Genomic DNA, 16,870 nt, shown 5'->3' with positions numbered 1-16,870 from the left:
CCTTGAGTCAAAAATATAGACTTACTGGAATTTTCTCACTGGGTCTACGACCACCTTTCTATGGGGTCGGAGACCCTTAGACGGGTTGTCATAGGCCCCTTGTAAAACTCAGCTGGATGGGACTTGGGAACCATGGTCATGTTCTACGGGTCGTACAAGTTTGTATGGCTCGTAAACTTAGTTTGTAGGACCTAGGTGGATATTCTAGTAGCTTCTAAAATGTGTCACTCACTTCTACGATCGACCCTACAGGTCATAGAAGGGAAGAAAGGACATAACAAGCACTCGTCGAACTGACCTTTAGGACTCAAAATTTGTAAGTATAGAGGGTTCCATGAGCCTCTCCAATGGCTCGTAGAACATTTTATGAGACTTAGAGTGGGTCGTACACCTCACTTCCTCAAGTTTTCTCTGGGTTCACGAAATTAATCTAAGTTAAAATAGTAAGGGGTGTTACAAACAGAGGGTCCCATAAAGGCTTTGTAAAAATATTGACTGAAAATCATATCACTAAAATATTCATGGGCTAACACATATGAAAAATGAGATAATCACCTAATTCCGCTTGTGCGGCCCCTAAATGCTATGAATATGCCCTAGATCGTATTGAGAATACACCTACTGCTCCTCAGGTACTTATGGAGGGTCATATAAAGATTTTGAAAAATAATTAATCGAAAGTCATATTTCCAAAATATTCATAGGCTAACACGCACAAAAAAAGAGAAAATCATCTAATTTTGCTTGTGCGACCCCTAAATATTATGACTATGAGTAGATTGGTTTGAGGCTACACCTACTGCTCTCTGGGATACTTGCGGAGGGTCCCATAAAGGTTTAAAAAAAATTGACCGACAACCATATTACCAAAATATTCATGGGCTAATATATACAAAAAATGAGAAAATCACCTAATTTCACTTTTGCGACCTTTAAATGCTATTAATATGCCGTGGATCATGCCGAAACTATACCTACTGTTCCCTCAGGTAATTACGGAGGGTCCTATAAATGTTTTGAATTTTTTGACCGAAATCAATATCACTAAAATATTAATGAGCTAACACACATAAAATATGAGAAAATTGCCTAATTCCGCTTGTGTGACCCCTAAATATTACGAATACGTCGTGGATCAAACCAAGTCTTCATCTACTGCTCCCCTGAACACTTATTGAGGGTTCCATCAAAGTTTTAGAAAATAATTTGACCGAAAACCATATCACGAAAATATTCATGGGCGTTACACACGAAAAAATGAGAAAATCTCCTAATTCCTCTTATGCGGATCCTAAATGCTATGAATTTGCTGTTGATCATGTCGATGCTGCACCTACTACTTCTCCGAATACACACGAAGGATCCCACAAAAAATTTAATTTTTTTTTTAACCGAAAGTCATATCTATAAAACTTTGCCGACGATGTACTAAGCATATAGTTCTTGCCTTGCTAAAAGTCACTTTCAATAGAACTTGAGCGGCATCCATTGCAAAAAAATTACTCCTCTCTACCATTTTATCATTCTTTTAATTCCTCTCTCAAAAAATATTATTTTACTATAATTACAAATAATTTAATTTTTTTTACTATTAATAAAATAAAATGTTTAGCAATCTAATAGACATTTAAAAATTATTTTAAATTATAAAATTTAAAAATCATACCTTTTTTAACATTGAGTCAAGTCAAATCGTGCCACCTAATGTAAAATTTAGAGAGTTAAAAAAGTATAATACATAAATATGTTTTTTAATTTGACCTCATTTTACATTTATACTCTTCAACTTTAGATGTGCATAAGTAGATATTTAAATTTATATAAAATCAAACAAGTAGATACACATATCTTACGTGACACAATACACGTAGAATATCACGTAAGACACAAAATTCTCATATAAAATATCATGTAAGATAAATACGTCTACTTCTTCAAGTTTTAAATAATTAAAATACCTATTTATATATTAATAAAATTAGAAATTATAATTTACAGGTAAAGCTAAGTTAAGGTGTTATGCTGACACTGCATTCCAAAAAAAACAACAACCAATCTTTATCAAAACAAAACCATTTTAGTAATGCCCACAGTATTGATTTACACAATCTGAGTTTTTCTTCTTATCCACATTTAATAATATTCACAAAAAATTAAATCATATTTTAAAAATCAACAAAAACCCCTTCAAAATCAAATCTTGAAAACCCCCTTTGATAGAAGAGCAAAATCAAATCTTGATTTCCCCTTCTGTTTTTTTGTGCGTGTTCTTTAGAATAGAAGAGAAAAATCAAATCTTGATTTTTCCCTTTTTGAGAAAAAAAAAAGAGAAGTCTAATGGGTAAAGGAGGAAGTGATGAAAACATGGCTGCTTGGCTTCTTGGTGTTAACACCCTCAAGATTCAACCTTTCAATCTCCCTGCTTTGGGTATTTTTTTTTTCCATTCTTGAACCTATATCTGTTGTAACTATTAATTTTGATTGAAAGATTTGACTTTGGGTTCATCTTTTTAGTTGGTTTTGATTAGAAGTTGGGTTATCATCCCGAGGAGTCGTGTTTGGTAGAGTGTATTAATAATGATTGTATTAGTTACGTTTGAGATTGTTTCTGACGTGATGTTTGGTTTGGTGTATTAAAAGTAAATGCATTACATGATTTTTTAAAATATTATTTATTTATAAAAATACCCTTCATAAATAATTAATATGGTGTTTGGTTGGCTCAGATTGGGCGATAGCTCAGTGAGTTATGCATGTATTAAATTCTGTATAAGTAATACCATGTGTGGTAACTAATTAGGAGGTAAGCTATCTAGGTTATAATTAAGATGATGTTTGGTTTGTAATTTAGAAATCAACACAATTAGTACATGTATAAATTACGAGGAAATTTATGTAGTATTATTTTATACATGATAGAAAGTGGAATAACGAATATATGTATAACTAAATCATACATAACTAATACCTGTATAAAATAATACATAAATTCTCTCATAATTTATCCATGCATTACTAATATCTGCATAACTCTAACCATCTACCAAACAAGAAAATAAGTTGAGACCACCTCCTGCCTTTGGAGTACACTTCTTTCCCATGAAACTAGAACTTTCCTGGTTGTAGTGTCGGTCCTCGACAAAATATAGCTCCTACAGTATGCTTCTATAGCAGTGTTATCAAACGCAAAAAAACAGAAAAAACTCTAAGGTTAAGCGCAAATAAAGTGTCGATTTTAATTAAAAAGGTGTAAATGGAGAAAAAATGCAAATATATATGTTTAGTGCAAGACGAATAATTATAAGTATGAATGACAAATATACGAACAAAGAAATTTAAAAAACTTAACGATAAAGTGAAAAATATCAATTGTGTACCATCGCCTCTTTAGGAGAGGCTCACTGGCAAACAAAAGGTATGTCTTAGGACCATGATGATGATACAGAAGCGCTCAGCATATTTTGAGCAACTCTTCAGGTGCTTAAGCACGCCTTTGACAACACTGTTCTATAGCCTTCATGACTTTAGCTGGTATGATGAAACATCTGAGCCCTATAAGCTTGAACACCAAAGATTACTGATTTTACAAGTTGAATTCTGTCTGCATATGACAACTTTTTGGCTGTCCATGATGATATTCTTGCCACTATTTTATCAATCAGTATGGCTGCCAATAGAGCATACTAAGCTTCCTAGTTTCCAGTGCTATAGCCAAAGAACCTGTATCATCTTCTATTTTCTCTGCATTGTTTTCAAACTAAAATTAACAGCGTTGTCTGATTTGCTTCTGTCTTTGCATCCGAACGTTGCTGGAGTTTGAGGTACTGCTATTCTGGCAAAGGTATTCCGGTCTATCCTATGAGGAAATAATATACACCTCGGGTACTGTGAGGGGATTAAATTCTTTAAAGACACATGGTGAATTCTATGGGCTTGGAATAAATCTTGGTTTAAATGTTACTGGTTTTATTTCTGTTTAAGAATTACTGTGCATCTATGGATTATGGTTAAGAACACAGTGACTAACATTTGTTACTTCATAGGACCCCATGATGTTAGAGTTAGGATGAAGGCTGTCGGTATTTGTGGAAGTGATGTTCATTACCTCAAGGTAAAAGCTTTCTTATGGTTCACTATTCTGATAGCTCGTCTTCATGGTCTATAATTCTTGTCGGGATTTAGAGTTGGTAGGTGTGGTGTGTTCTATATTTTGGTTATGTTTCGATTGACTCTACAATGATGACATATGATTGTGGTGTATACCTAGCGAAACGTATAAAAAGAATGAAGAAACTAGTTTGTTGGGACTTCCATTGTTCAAATGTAAAAATCTATTTTATATGGATCCGAACACTATTATGCTTCTGGTATTGGCCGGTATGATTACCATCAATCTTTGTTTAGAATGTGTTTATTGTGTTTTGAAAGGTTAATGTGTAATGCCCATACCTATATCATATACATGTTTTGCTATGTTGCTCGGACTCTCCAAAAATGTTGTCGCACTCGTGTTGGTATTTTTGGAGGATCCTACATGCACCCAATGGCAATTTTGAAGAGTCCTAGGAACGTAGCTGTTTGCAAAGCAAAATGAAATGTCTTAGTAACACAGGTGAAGTTCTTTTACATTTTCTTGGGCTACATCGTATATTGATTCTAGTCAAGCAAAGAAGTAGCTTGGAGCCTTGAAGTGTTTGTTGAGGACAATGCCAATGTGAGTTCTCTTGGCAGTTTGGTTAGAGAGCAACTACAGATGTTTTGAGAGCAAAGCAACCACAAATTTGCGTCTGAGATTTAATGTGTGTTCATTTATTGAGTTTTTGGTATTGGAGTACGTAAATGATCTAGAGCCTATTCTGGACTTCAGACCATGAGGTGTGCGGATTTTGTGGTTAAACAACCAATGGTGATTGGGCATGAATGTGCTGGGATCATAGAAGAAGTTGGCGGTGAAGTCAAGACATTGGTTCCTGGAGATCGTGTAGCACTAGAGCCCGGAATTAGTTGCTGGAGATGTGATCTTTGCAAAGAAGGGCGATATAATCTCTGCCCCGAGATGAAGTTCTTCGCTACTCCCCCTGTTCATGGTTCTCTCGCGAATCAGGTAAAAAACCTTACCTACTTGTATCACTTTTGCCTATGCGACATGATCATCCTTTGCTAGTTTAATTAAGCTAGATGTTGGAAGATAAATGTCATTAGGTTTTAAATCTTGTACCTTTTGGACTTCAATAGATTACATAAATGATAGAATTGATATTGAGCTTGTTTGTTCCTCCGAATATACTCGTTAGTGTACTCAAATTTGCCATAGGCTTATGTAAGGTGACATAAAATAATGTACAGAGGCATTGTGCAGAATGCTGGGCTTATGGAGTGATGATAATTTTTGACTTTACTAAAAGCGAAACAACTCATTTCTTTTCGATCACCAACAGGTAGTTCATCCTGCAGATCTATGTTTCAAGCTCCCGGATAATATAAGTTTGGAGGAGGGAGCAATGTGTGAGCCACTTAGTGTTGGTGTTCATGCTTGTCGGCGTGCAAATGTTGGTCCCGAGACAAACATATTAGTGCTGGGAGCTGGACCAATCGGGCTTGTCACACTGCTCGCTGCTCGTGCTTTTGGTGCCCCAAGAATTGTTATTGTGGATGTAGATGACTATCGTCTTTCTGTTGCAAAGAAGTTAGGAGCAGATGACATCGTCAAGGTTTCAATTAATATTCAGGTCAGGATCCAAATTTTTAAGTTCTTGGTGTTAGTCTCTCATGTTTCATGTGCATTCTTGAGTCTGAATACACAAGTTGCTTTCGTGTATGATCACTAACTTTGTCCGTTATAACGATAAAGTCACAAAACTATTGTCTCATTAAAATAACTTAACCAACTGAACTTTACCGACTATAACACCAAAATAATTAGCGACTTTACCATTATAGTGGTAAAGTTCTATGACAAGATAGTGTCATGAATTTACTGATATAGTGAGTAAAGTTTAGTGACCATTACGTGAAATTCACCCGTGAGTACACAAACATCAAAGTTGAAGATGTTGCCTATTTTCTTTCCACTTCCCTAACTGATACTTTTGAACAGGATGTAGCTACAGATATAGAAAACATTCAGAAAGCAATGGGAGGTGGAATCGACGTGAGTTTTGACTGTGCTGGCTTTAACAAAACCATGTCGACCGCCCTTGGTGCAACTCGTCCAGGTGGCAAAGTTTGCTTGGTGGGAATGGGACATCATGAGATGACCGTTCCTCTCACTCCAGCTGCTGCAAGGTACAACATCTATGCATCAATCTAACTAAGTTGGAGTTGGCTATATGAATTCTCATAGACCATGTCGCCTTTTTAATTCGTCGCATACCAATATTATATAAAACAAAAACTAAAAAGTACTAGAAGTTCTCTAAACAGGACTTATAGGCTACTAGAAAACATAGGATCTAAAGTAAACGTACTAACATGATTAAAATATCTTCCAACTAATTGGTATTGCTTATGCCTATGATGCTCGGACTCTTCAAAAATGTCACCAAGTGTGTATTAGATCCTCCAAAATAGTGCCTATTTTAAGGATCCGTCATGAATGCGACTATTTTGTTGAGGGTCCGAGTAAAAGAGGCTTATATAGATCTTTTTCCGACTAAAACTTTTGTTACTCTACATTAACAATAAGCTTACGGTTTGCATGTATCTGTATCCTTTTTACCACCACAATAATTTTCGAGCAAATTGTGCTCAGGGAGGTCGATGTCATCGTCAAAAATCTTTACTTAGAATGCATGGCCTTGTATATCTCGAGTTTTTGAGAAGTGGAAAGTCAGATATGAAACCTTTTAAGTTAGAGGAGACTATCTGAATCTTCATTGACCATGTCGCTCTATTTTTGTTCGTTGACCATGTCGCTCTATTTTAGTTCGTCGTAGACCAAAATTATAGAGAATAGCAAAAGTAATAATAAGAAAGCACTTCAAATTCTCTATATTTTCTATTTGGTATTGCTCATATTGATTGTTTCCCCGAGGGTCAATCTGAAACGGCTTTTCTATCAACCATAAAGGTAGTAATAAGGTTGGCATATACCCTATCCTTTCCAGACCCTACTTGTGTAACTATACAAGGTATGTTGTTGTCGATTGTTTTCGCGACTAAACTTTTGTTACTCTCAGGGAGGTTGACGTCATCGGCATATTTCGCTACAAGAATACATGGCCATTGTGTCTTGAGTTCTTAAGAAGTGGAAAGATTGATGTGAAACCTTTGATCACACACAGGTTTGGATTCTCTCAAAAAGAAGTTGAAGAAGCTTTTGAAACAAGTGCTCGTGGTGGTGATGCTATTAAAGTCATGTTTAATCTGTGAAAATAAACTTTAAATTGAGAAAATAAGTTTTACCAAATATTTCTGAAAAATGTAAAAAAAACTACTATGTATTAGTTGAAAATGTTGAGAAATGGTGAAATGTGGTTGTTTAATTTATCTACGTAACGAGTATTTGAGAGTAAAATGTAATCTTTTTTTCTTCAATTTAAATAGAAAGTGTTTAATAGGAATAGTTTATTATGTGTTTAGGCAATAAGTTGTAGTTAAGAGTGTTTAAATGAAAATTTGTTCTCCACAATTTTAATTGAAAGCGTTTATCATGAATACTTATCATATGTTTATGAGTGAGAAAATACATCCAAAATATTTATTAGGTATACAACTTAAATTATTAGGTGTGAAATTTTTTACTTGAATTATTACTAAATATTTATCGAAATACACCTCATTTATCAGTTTACTTTTTGCCTACGCGAATAATGGTGATATTTTAGATAGTTAAAATGAATAATTGATAGCTAAAGTGTTTTGATAAATATTTGATAATAGCTCAAATTAAAAATTCACACACGTGATAGTTAGAGGAAGTTATTTCATTTGGTTTCTGTCAAATATTTTAACAAATTCTTCAAGTTATATTTGACACAGTCAAAGTTTTTTAAAAACTAGAAATAACTAAAAAAAAAAAAAGTAAAAATAAACTCTGAAAGTCTTTTGGTCATGTATTTTTTTTTTAAGAATTAACTCCAAAAACATGTTTGATCATAAAATTTTGTTTGCACTTTTTTCAAGAATTTTTAGAAATTTCAAAAACAAAAAAAATTGTTTTCAGTTTTTTCAAAAATAATAAAAAGTTCTTTTCACTTTTTTTCACTCCAAATTACTCAATTTTTTTTAAAAAATAACTCTAATTTCTAATTTTGAAATATTGGAAAGAGACTAAAAGTGCTCATTTTTATCAAATGTAAGGAACCAAACTACTCATACAAATATAGTTAAGACACTACTTTGAACCTAGCCCTAAATATAAGGCTGGGGACCATTTTTGTTATTTTCTCCCCCTTAATACACTCAAACTAATAAAGGAAACCTCAATTTAATTGGAAAAAAAAAAGGTAGAGGTTAACTATGAAGTTTCATAGTTAATCCAAAATCTACCTACAAATTACCATTTGACCATGCAATTTTTATTTTTATTTTTTTGGAGTTTAATTCCGAAAAATATATCTGAACATAAAATTCTAGAAAATTTTGTTTTCATCTTTTAATTTTTTTTTCAAACATTTCAAAAACAACAAAAAACGGTTTTCACTCTAAATTACTCATAAAAATTCAAATAGACACACCAATTCCTCTTTTTTTCCACCTCCCATCAGAACCTAACAGAAAGAATTTATTTAAACATTAGATGAATATTGAAAGCGCTTACTTTTGTCAAACTTAAAGGACCAAACTACTCATAAATATAGCTAAAGGACTACTTTGAACCTACCTCTAACTATAAAGGACCATTTTTGTTATTTAGTAGAAGTTGACTATGAAGTCTTCATAGTTCATCCCAAAACTCACACCACAAATATAATTAACAAACAGCAATTCATTTTCTTTTATATATAGTGTTGTTCTTGATTGTTGCAACAAATCAAATTCCCTCTCTTGCAATGTCTAATTCTTTTTATTATTATTTTCTTATAATATTTCTTCTTTTTCTCTTTCCATTACACAATTTAGCTCAAAATAATAGTAGAATAGTTACTAGTAGTTCTATTAGTGCAACAGATGAAAGTACCCCATGGCTTTCACCATCTGGTGAATTTGCATTTGGCTTCAAAAAACTTCAAGAAAATAAAAATCAGTTCTTGCTTTGTATATGGTATGCAAAAATTCAAGAAAAGACTATAGTTTGGCATGCTAATATGAGTGATTTAGTGCCACAAGGATCAAGATTGAATCTTGATCTTCAAAGGGGTCTAATACTTAGTGATCCTCAAGGGAATACCCTTTGGGAAACTGATTCGCTTGTTGGTAATATTGAATATGGACTCATGAATGATACTGGGAATTTTGTTGTAATGGGAAGTGATTCTACTGATCCATTATGGGAAAGTTTTAGAAATCCAACTGATACTTTGTTGCCAAATCAAACATTGGAAAGAGGAAGCTTCCTTTTTTCTCAAAAGTCACAAACTAAGTTCACTCAACTCATTTAATTGTTTGATTATGTGTCTCTAACATGATACCTGTATTATGAGGATTCATCAATAATTGACTAGTTTTAGTCATGGTAGTACATTTTTCTTTAGGTCCTATGCTTTCTATGAGTTTTTTCACCACTAAATGTGTTTTTTAACTTGGCTTCAACTGACATTTATATCCTCCAACTTTGGGTATACACAAATAGACACTTAAGCTTGTATAACGTTGAACAAGTAGACACGCAAGCGTCCCACGTGATACATTATTTGTTAAATTTTATACAAGTTTAAGTGTCTACTTGTGCACACCTAAAATTGGAGGGCATAAGTGTCAGCTAAAATCAAGTTAAATGACACATTTATGTATTATGACAATGATAAATGTAAACAATTTTTGAAAGTAGAGAGGTAAATCTGACCCTTTTACTTTTTATTTTTATTGTATAATGCTGGTGTGAGGTGAAGTTTTATGGAGAAACATAGTCAATGAGGATTCATGAAGCTGATCTCAACTTGGTTGGGATTGAAGCGTAGTTGTTGTTGTTATGTCTTAACACACACCGTCACGTGTGGTCTGATTTTTTTCCACGATCCAAACAGTTAACTGTTAGAAGTGAGAGTATGAGTTTGATGATTTAATTATATTATATCTCGACAGGTAGGTTTTATCTTCGGATGCTTGATGATGGAAATTTGGTGCTTGTTACACAAAGTGTGCCTTCCAATAACGATTATGATGATGAGTACTATAACACTCAAACTTCAGATATCACAAATGCAACAAATTCTGGGGATAAGTTGGTTTTCGAAGAGAATGGAGTGGTGTATGTATTGAAAAGAAACAATCAAAGGCAAACTCTTACTCCGCGATCCATTCCTTCAGCTTCGGACAATTATCATCGTGTGACACTTAACTTTGATGGAGTTCTTAGTCATTATTATCATTCACGGATTTCGAATAGCTGTGGCTGGGATATTCTTTGGTCTCTACCGGGTAATATAAGCATCGCAATTACAGGAAACAATGGACCTGGTTCTTGTGGTTACAATAATGTATGCTATCTTGGTACAAACAATAGACCAGTTTGTAGCTGTCCGAAAGGATATTCACTGGTTTATCCGATGCTTATGGCGACTGCAAGCCAGATTTTTCCATAAGTTGTGATGAATTTGTGAGGGGTTCACCTGAAGATTTTTACAGTTTTATCACGATTCGTGATACTGATTGGCCGCTATCTGACTTTCACCAAATTGGCCCTTCAACTGACCAAGACTGCCAAAATGCTTGTTTGAATGATTGTTTTTGTGCTGTTGCCATTTATAGAAACAATACTTGCTGGAAAAAGAAACTGCCCTTGTCTAGCGGGAGAATAGATACCAGTTTGAACGCGAAAGCTTTTATCAAAATATGGAAAGATGGTGTTCCAAGGCCTCCAAGTCCTGGCCTTCCAATTCCGGAATCTCATCAAAAGCATAGTTGGCGGAATTGGGCAATTTTGGCGTCCTCACTCTTAGGTAGCTCCGTTTTGTTAAATGTTCTGCTCATTGGTGTATTCTGTTGGGGATTCTTCCACATTTATAAAAAAAAAGTGAACACATTTCGCCCTACAAGTCACGTGACGGACTCTGTCTGTCATAGTTTTACGTACAAAGAACTTGTAGAAGCCACAAAAGACTTCAAGGAAGAGCTAGGCAGGGGTGCCTTTGGGATTGTTTATAAGGGGGTAATGTCTATCGGTTCAAGAAATGTAGTCGCTATAAAGAAGCTGGATAGAGTTGCTTATGAGGCAGAGAAGGAATTCATGGCTGAAGTAAATGTGATTAGTCAGACTCATCACAAGAATTTGGTCCGTCTGTTTGGATATTGTAACGAGGGACCTCATCTTTTACTGGTCTACGAGTATATGAGTAATGGAACTCTTGCAAGTTTCATTTTTGGTGATCCGACACCTACATGGAGCCAGAGGACAAATATCGCAATGGGGATTGCAAGAGGACTTGCATACCTCCACGAAGAACGCAGTACACAGATTATCCATTGTGACATAAAGCCTCAGAACATTCTCCTTGATGACTATCATGCAAGATAGTCAAAACGCGTTTTGAACGCGTAGTCAAAAAAGAAACAAAACGCGTTTTGAACGCGTAGTCAAAAAAGGAGGTTCAATACGCGGATTTTACGCGTTTCTAGTTTTCTATAAATAGAAGACCTCTTACTCTCATTTACCCCATCCTAGAAAGAGAGAGTAAGAATACAAAGAGAGTTATACACCAAGATAAATATTGTAGTCTTGAGTGTCTTCTTTAGTAGTTGTTCCTTTTACAAGAGAGAAGTGTTAATTGTTGTTTTCTCCTTGTATTTGAGAGCTGTGTACTCCATATTTTTATAGTGAGATCCTTCCACCCCGTGGTTTTTCCCTTCTATCAGTTAGACGGGTTTCCACGTAAAATTCTCGTGTCCAAGTTATTTTCATTATTTTCATCATATCAAACTTTAGTTGTGGTGCTTCCTCCCCCAAACATATCATGCTCCTCAAATATCAGATTTTGGATTGTCTAAACTGCTGATGATCAACCAGAGTCGAACGGATACTAAAATTAGAGGAACAAGAGGTTATGTTGCTCCACAATGGTTCAGGAACAGTCCAGTCACGGTTAAGGTGGACGTTTACAGCTTTGGTGTACTGCTACTAGAGATCATCACTTGCCGGAAATGTTTGAAGAATGAGGAAAGCTATTGACCAGAGGCGATTCTTACAGATTGGGTTGTGGATTGCTTTCAACAAGGAAAATTGGAAGCTCTGGTGGAAAGTGATTCCGAGGCTTTGAACGACAAGAAGCAGCTCGAGAGGTTCGTGATGGTTGGTATTTGGTGCATTCAAGAGGATCCGTCGACGAGGCCTACTATGAGGAAGGTCTGTCAAATGCATGAAGGATCTATTGAAGTGACTATTCCACCATGTTCATGTAATTTTAGCATTACTATGTAGCATCATAAGCCTCATTTACGCGCGATTTCCTCCTCTTTATGTCACTTTCAAGTGGTCTTGTTATATTACTTTCTTTCATGTTGAATGCTCTTTAAATAATACTTATAATCTGTACTGCTCAGACTCTTCAAAAATGTCACTAAGTGCAGCTCTGCACATTACCTAAGTTAAAAGTACTAGTTTCCATCTGTTGCATTTACTAGTGAAGAAATTGTAATATCTGAATTTCATTGCCAAACTCTTTGGAAATGTCAATTAAAGTAGATCAAAATAGGAATCCCAACCTTCCTGGTAAACGTTAGACTCGAGTTTAATTTTTGCTCATATATTTCTCAATCTTTCGGACAAAATTAATATTATATTATCTTATAATGTTTATAATGACTTACTTTATGAGAATGTGGTCTCATGTAAGATTTTCTATTTGCTCAAAAAAGATCTTTAAACTGTGGTCTAAAAGTACATAAGTTGCAATCGAAATAAAACGAGAATCGTTTACTAAATAACTGTCTTAAAAAGGGACAATTTCTTCATTAATAACAAGTTGATGGCCATGATAGTTTTCTGTTAATTAAGTTCCTTGTAGGTTAGAAATTCCTATGTTGTCATTCAAGATTTTGGTTCTAAAAATTCAAAACCACCAATCATTTTAATAATAATAGTGTAAAAGTATTGACTCTCCAATTCTTGAATTCCACTTGTAACTTCAATAACAAACCAACCTTTTCTCCCATTAAAAACTATGAAAACATTTGACTAAGTTTATAAGCGGTCAAATAGGTTTATAAACACTTTTTCGCTTCTCTACATATTTAGAGTCTGTTTGAATTAGTTGATTAACACATCAAGGGTTGAAAAACAAAAGTTCTGAAATTAATTTTATAAATAAGTAATTATGTGTTTAGATAAGCAGTTGATGTGTTTTGTATTTGGCACTCACAAGTGTTTTTTCGCACTTAAAACTTATCAACTATTTATAATTAGCTAATCCAAACGAGCTCTGAAATCTCAAAACTAAACAAAAAAATGTTCAAAGTGAGTTTATTACATTTTAATTTCATATTAAACTTCTTGATTCTTATTCCAAATTTTGTATATTCCCAAACCAAAAATGATGTGAAAATTGAATCATCACTCATTGCTGGTGGTGATGATAAAACATCTCCATGGATTTCTCCTAATGGAGATTTTGCATTTGTATTCCAACAACTAGGGAATGAAGATCAATTCCTAGTGTCAATATGGTACAACAAAATACCCGAAAAAAACAATAATTTGATATGCAAATGGTGACAATCCATGTCCTAAAGGATCAAGAATCGAGCTTCTTGCTGAGGATTAGTCCTTACTAGTCCTCAGCAAGACGAGGCCTCGATTTCTGATCCTTTGATTGGTAGTGTTGCTTATGGTTCTATGAAAGATACCGGTAATTTTGTGCCTGTTAACAAGAATTCTGAAAGTTTATGGCAAAGTTTTAATCAAAGTAAAGACACAATCTTGCCAAGTCAAGAATTCCAAGAAGGATTCAAGATTTCATCTTGTCTATCTGAGACAAACTTTTCGAGGGGGGAGATTCTTGCTAAGGATGTTTCAAAATGGGAATAGTGGCATTTCTACTTTGAACTTGCCAAGTGAATATATAAATGAGAATTTTTTCTTGATTCGAAGCTTCGATCAATTGAATGCATCGAATAATCAGTTCAAGATCAATGAATCAGGCCAAATTTTCCTTTTAGTGAACAATAGTCAAGAGATTTTTGTTTCAAAAGGTGAACTTGGATCATCAACACTGTTTTATCATCGTGCCACGCTCAATTTTGATGGCGTATTTACTCTGTATCAACGTCCTAAAGACGCGAAAAATGATGCTGTCTGGTCAGTTCCTGATAATATATGTTATAGTTTGCCTTCAGAAAAAGGTAGCGGTGTATGTGGATATAACAGAATTTGTAGACTAAGTATAGACAAAAGACTAGATTGTCAATGCCCACGAGCGTTTTCACTAGTTGATCCAGAGGATGACTACAAAGGTTGCATACCGGATTTCGTGCAAACATTGTGGTGAAAATCAAGACAATGTAGTAAATTAAGTTGAGATGGAAACTATAACGAACATCGATTGGCCTACGAGTGATTATGAACTTCTCAAGCCTTATGACGAAGAGACATGTAAGAATGCTTGTTTGAATGATTGTATGTGTATTGTTTCGATTATTCGAGAAAATAGTTGTTGGAAGAAGAAATTGCCACTTTCAAATGTCAGAGTAGATAACAGAGTAAATTCTAAAGCATTTATCAAAAGAAGAAAAGGTAATGTTGCTTTAGAAGATCCTAATTCTTCAAAAACAAAAAACAAAAATCAAGAAACTATCATCCTTGTTGTATCAGTGTTGTTAGGTAGTTCTGTTTTTGTTAATTGTCTACTTCTTGGAGTACTTTGCCTAGTGTTGGTCTCGTTTATCGTAACAAAAGATTAACGTTTGAACGAAATGGAAGTTCTGTGGATCAAACATTGAGGTATTTTTCTTTCAAAGATCTATCTAAAGCCACGGAGGGGGTTCAAGGAAGAACGTGGACGAGGGGCAAATTGAAATTGGTAATCCTATCCTGGTGGCTGTCAACAAATTGGATCGTATAGTACAAGACGGGGATAAGGAATTCAAGACTGAAGTTAACGTGATAGGACAAACTCATCACAAGAATTTAGAACGTTTAATCGGATTTTGTGATGAAGGTCCTCATAAATTGCTTGACTATGAGTTCTTGAACAATGGTTCATTAGCAAGTTTCCTTTTTGGTGATCTAAAATTGACATGGAACCAAAGGACTTAAGTGGCACTAGGGATAGCAAAAGGTCTATCCCTAGTGATGTTGATGCAATGAGTGATGGAAAAAAATTAGAAAAATTTCTAATGGTTGCTATTTTGTGCATTCAAGAGGATCCTTCATTGAGACCTACTATCCACAAGATTATGCTAATGCTTGAAGAAATTGTTGAAGTTCCTAATCCTCCATGCGCATATCCTTATAGGACTGAAAATTCTCTTGTAGACGCGGTATAATACAAGATTTCATCAGTCCGCACAAAGCATCCTGCGTTCATGCAAGTCTGGGGGAGTGTCGCAACCTAAGGGGATGTAATGTTATACGGAGCTTATGCTGATGCATGCATCAGTGGCTAATTCTACAACTCGAGAATCCGTGACCTATAGATCATACAGAGACTATCAACTTTACAGTTGTTTCAAGTCTCTCCTGAAAAAAAATCCATCAAGAACTATAGCTTTTAGAACAACAAATTAAATTAGTTCTTTTTTTCTTTTCTTGTTTGTTTGTATTACTCTAGGGATAATTAGTATACTTTGTTAATCACTTGTTGTATACATGCATAGTTTACTATTAAAAAAAAATTAAAATTTTATTGATCAAAATTTGATGATTAAACTTACTGTCATATCCCAACTTTTTATTGAGACATGACACAACATATTGAAATATTTACTTGTATTCATGAAAGTGGATGTTATAATATATGAAAATATCCGTGTTTGATTAAGTTGCAACTTGTAAGTAGTATACTTAAGTTGCTTGATTTTCTCCATTTGTGAACTTAAATCAGTATTTAGGCTCATGTTATGACATATACAAAACTAGCTCAAAAACCATACATGTTACTAGATGTTCGATCATTAATTCTTCGTTAAATATAATTAGCGATACGACTTTTCACTATTTAGTGACAGAAGTTATCAAGAATAAGAAGAGATGCTATGAATATATGGGGTAAATTATTATAGATTAATGCATAGATAACCTCTTCAACTTATTAGTAAATTTTATGTAGACATTCGGCTTACCATTTATTTTAATTAAGCACTTGAACACATGCATGATAAAATATTCTTATCTGTCCGAATTTATAAGCAATTTAAACCATACCAATATATGTATATTATGTGTTGGAATATATAGCTCACTTACTTAATTATGATTAATTAAGATTTTTTATTTTATTTTATTAAATAATTTAACCATGTAAATTGTATTAATTTGACATAAATATCGGGTGAGGGTTTTTACCGAAATGTAACATCCAAAACGAACTCTAATAATGGACCATTTGAGTAGATATATGTATTCTCAACCACATATTTTTTATAATATATCTAGACATATAAATTCAATTCTTTTTCTTATGTTTTTTTTTATTGTTCTTTGATCGAGGTTGGGGATGGAATATTACATGTATTAGTTTTTAAAATTACACAACACATAAATGTGTCTTTTGACTTGTTTTTAACTGATATTTATGCCCTTCAATTTTGAATGTGCACAAGTAGACACTTTACGTGG

The 16,870-nt window shown here is 34.1% G+C and overlaps 1 protein-coding gene and 1 pseudogene across 2 annotated transcripts; both read left to right on the top strand.

The window, feature by feature from the left end:
* Positions 1-2,094: 2,094 nt before the first annotated feature.
* Positions 2,095-7,488, top strand: LOC129887777 (sorbitol dehydrogenase). 2 transcript variants are annotated; one of them, XM_055962996.1, is made up of 6 exons: positions 2,095-2,428; positions 4,044-4,111; positions 4,868-5,104; positions 5,439-5,729; positions 6,098-6,285; positions 7,179-7,488. In XM_055962996.1, exons 1-6 carry the CDS (start codon positions 2,338-2,340, stop codon positions 7,369-7,371), a joined length of 1,068 nt encoding a protein of 355 aa, XP_055818971.1. In that variant the 5' UTR covers positions 2,095-2,337; the 3' UTR covers positions 7,372-7,488. The 2 variants fall into 2 exon arrangements, with proteins under 2 accessions (XP_055818971.1, XP_055818972.1); XM_055962997.1 differs by lacking the exon at positions 7,179-7,488 and adding an exon at positions 6,752-6,833 and having other exon boundaries at positions 2,110-2,428.
* A 1,501-nt stretch (positions 7,489-8,989) lies between these two features.
* On the top strand, positions 8,990-12,680 carry LOC129887776 (G-type lectin S-receptor-like serine/threonine-protein kinase LECRK4; annotated as a pseudogene).
* Positions 12,681-16,870: the final 4,190 nt, after the last annotated feature.

Source organism: Solanum dulcamara, chromosome 4 (genome assembly GCF_947179165.1).
Source record: "Solanum dulcamara chromosome 4, daSolDulc1.2, whole genome shotgun sequence".
Taxonomy (NCBI): Eukaryota; Viridiplantae; Streptophyta; class Magnoliopsida; order Solanales; family Solanaceae; genus Solanum; species Solanum dulcamara.
The sequence above is the reverse complement of the archived record's forward strand: the minus strand, read 5'-3'. Positions and strand labels throughout refer to the sequence as shown.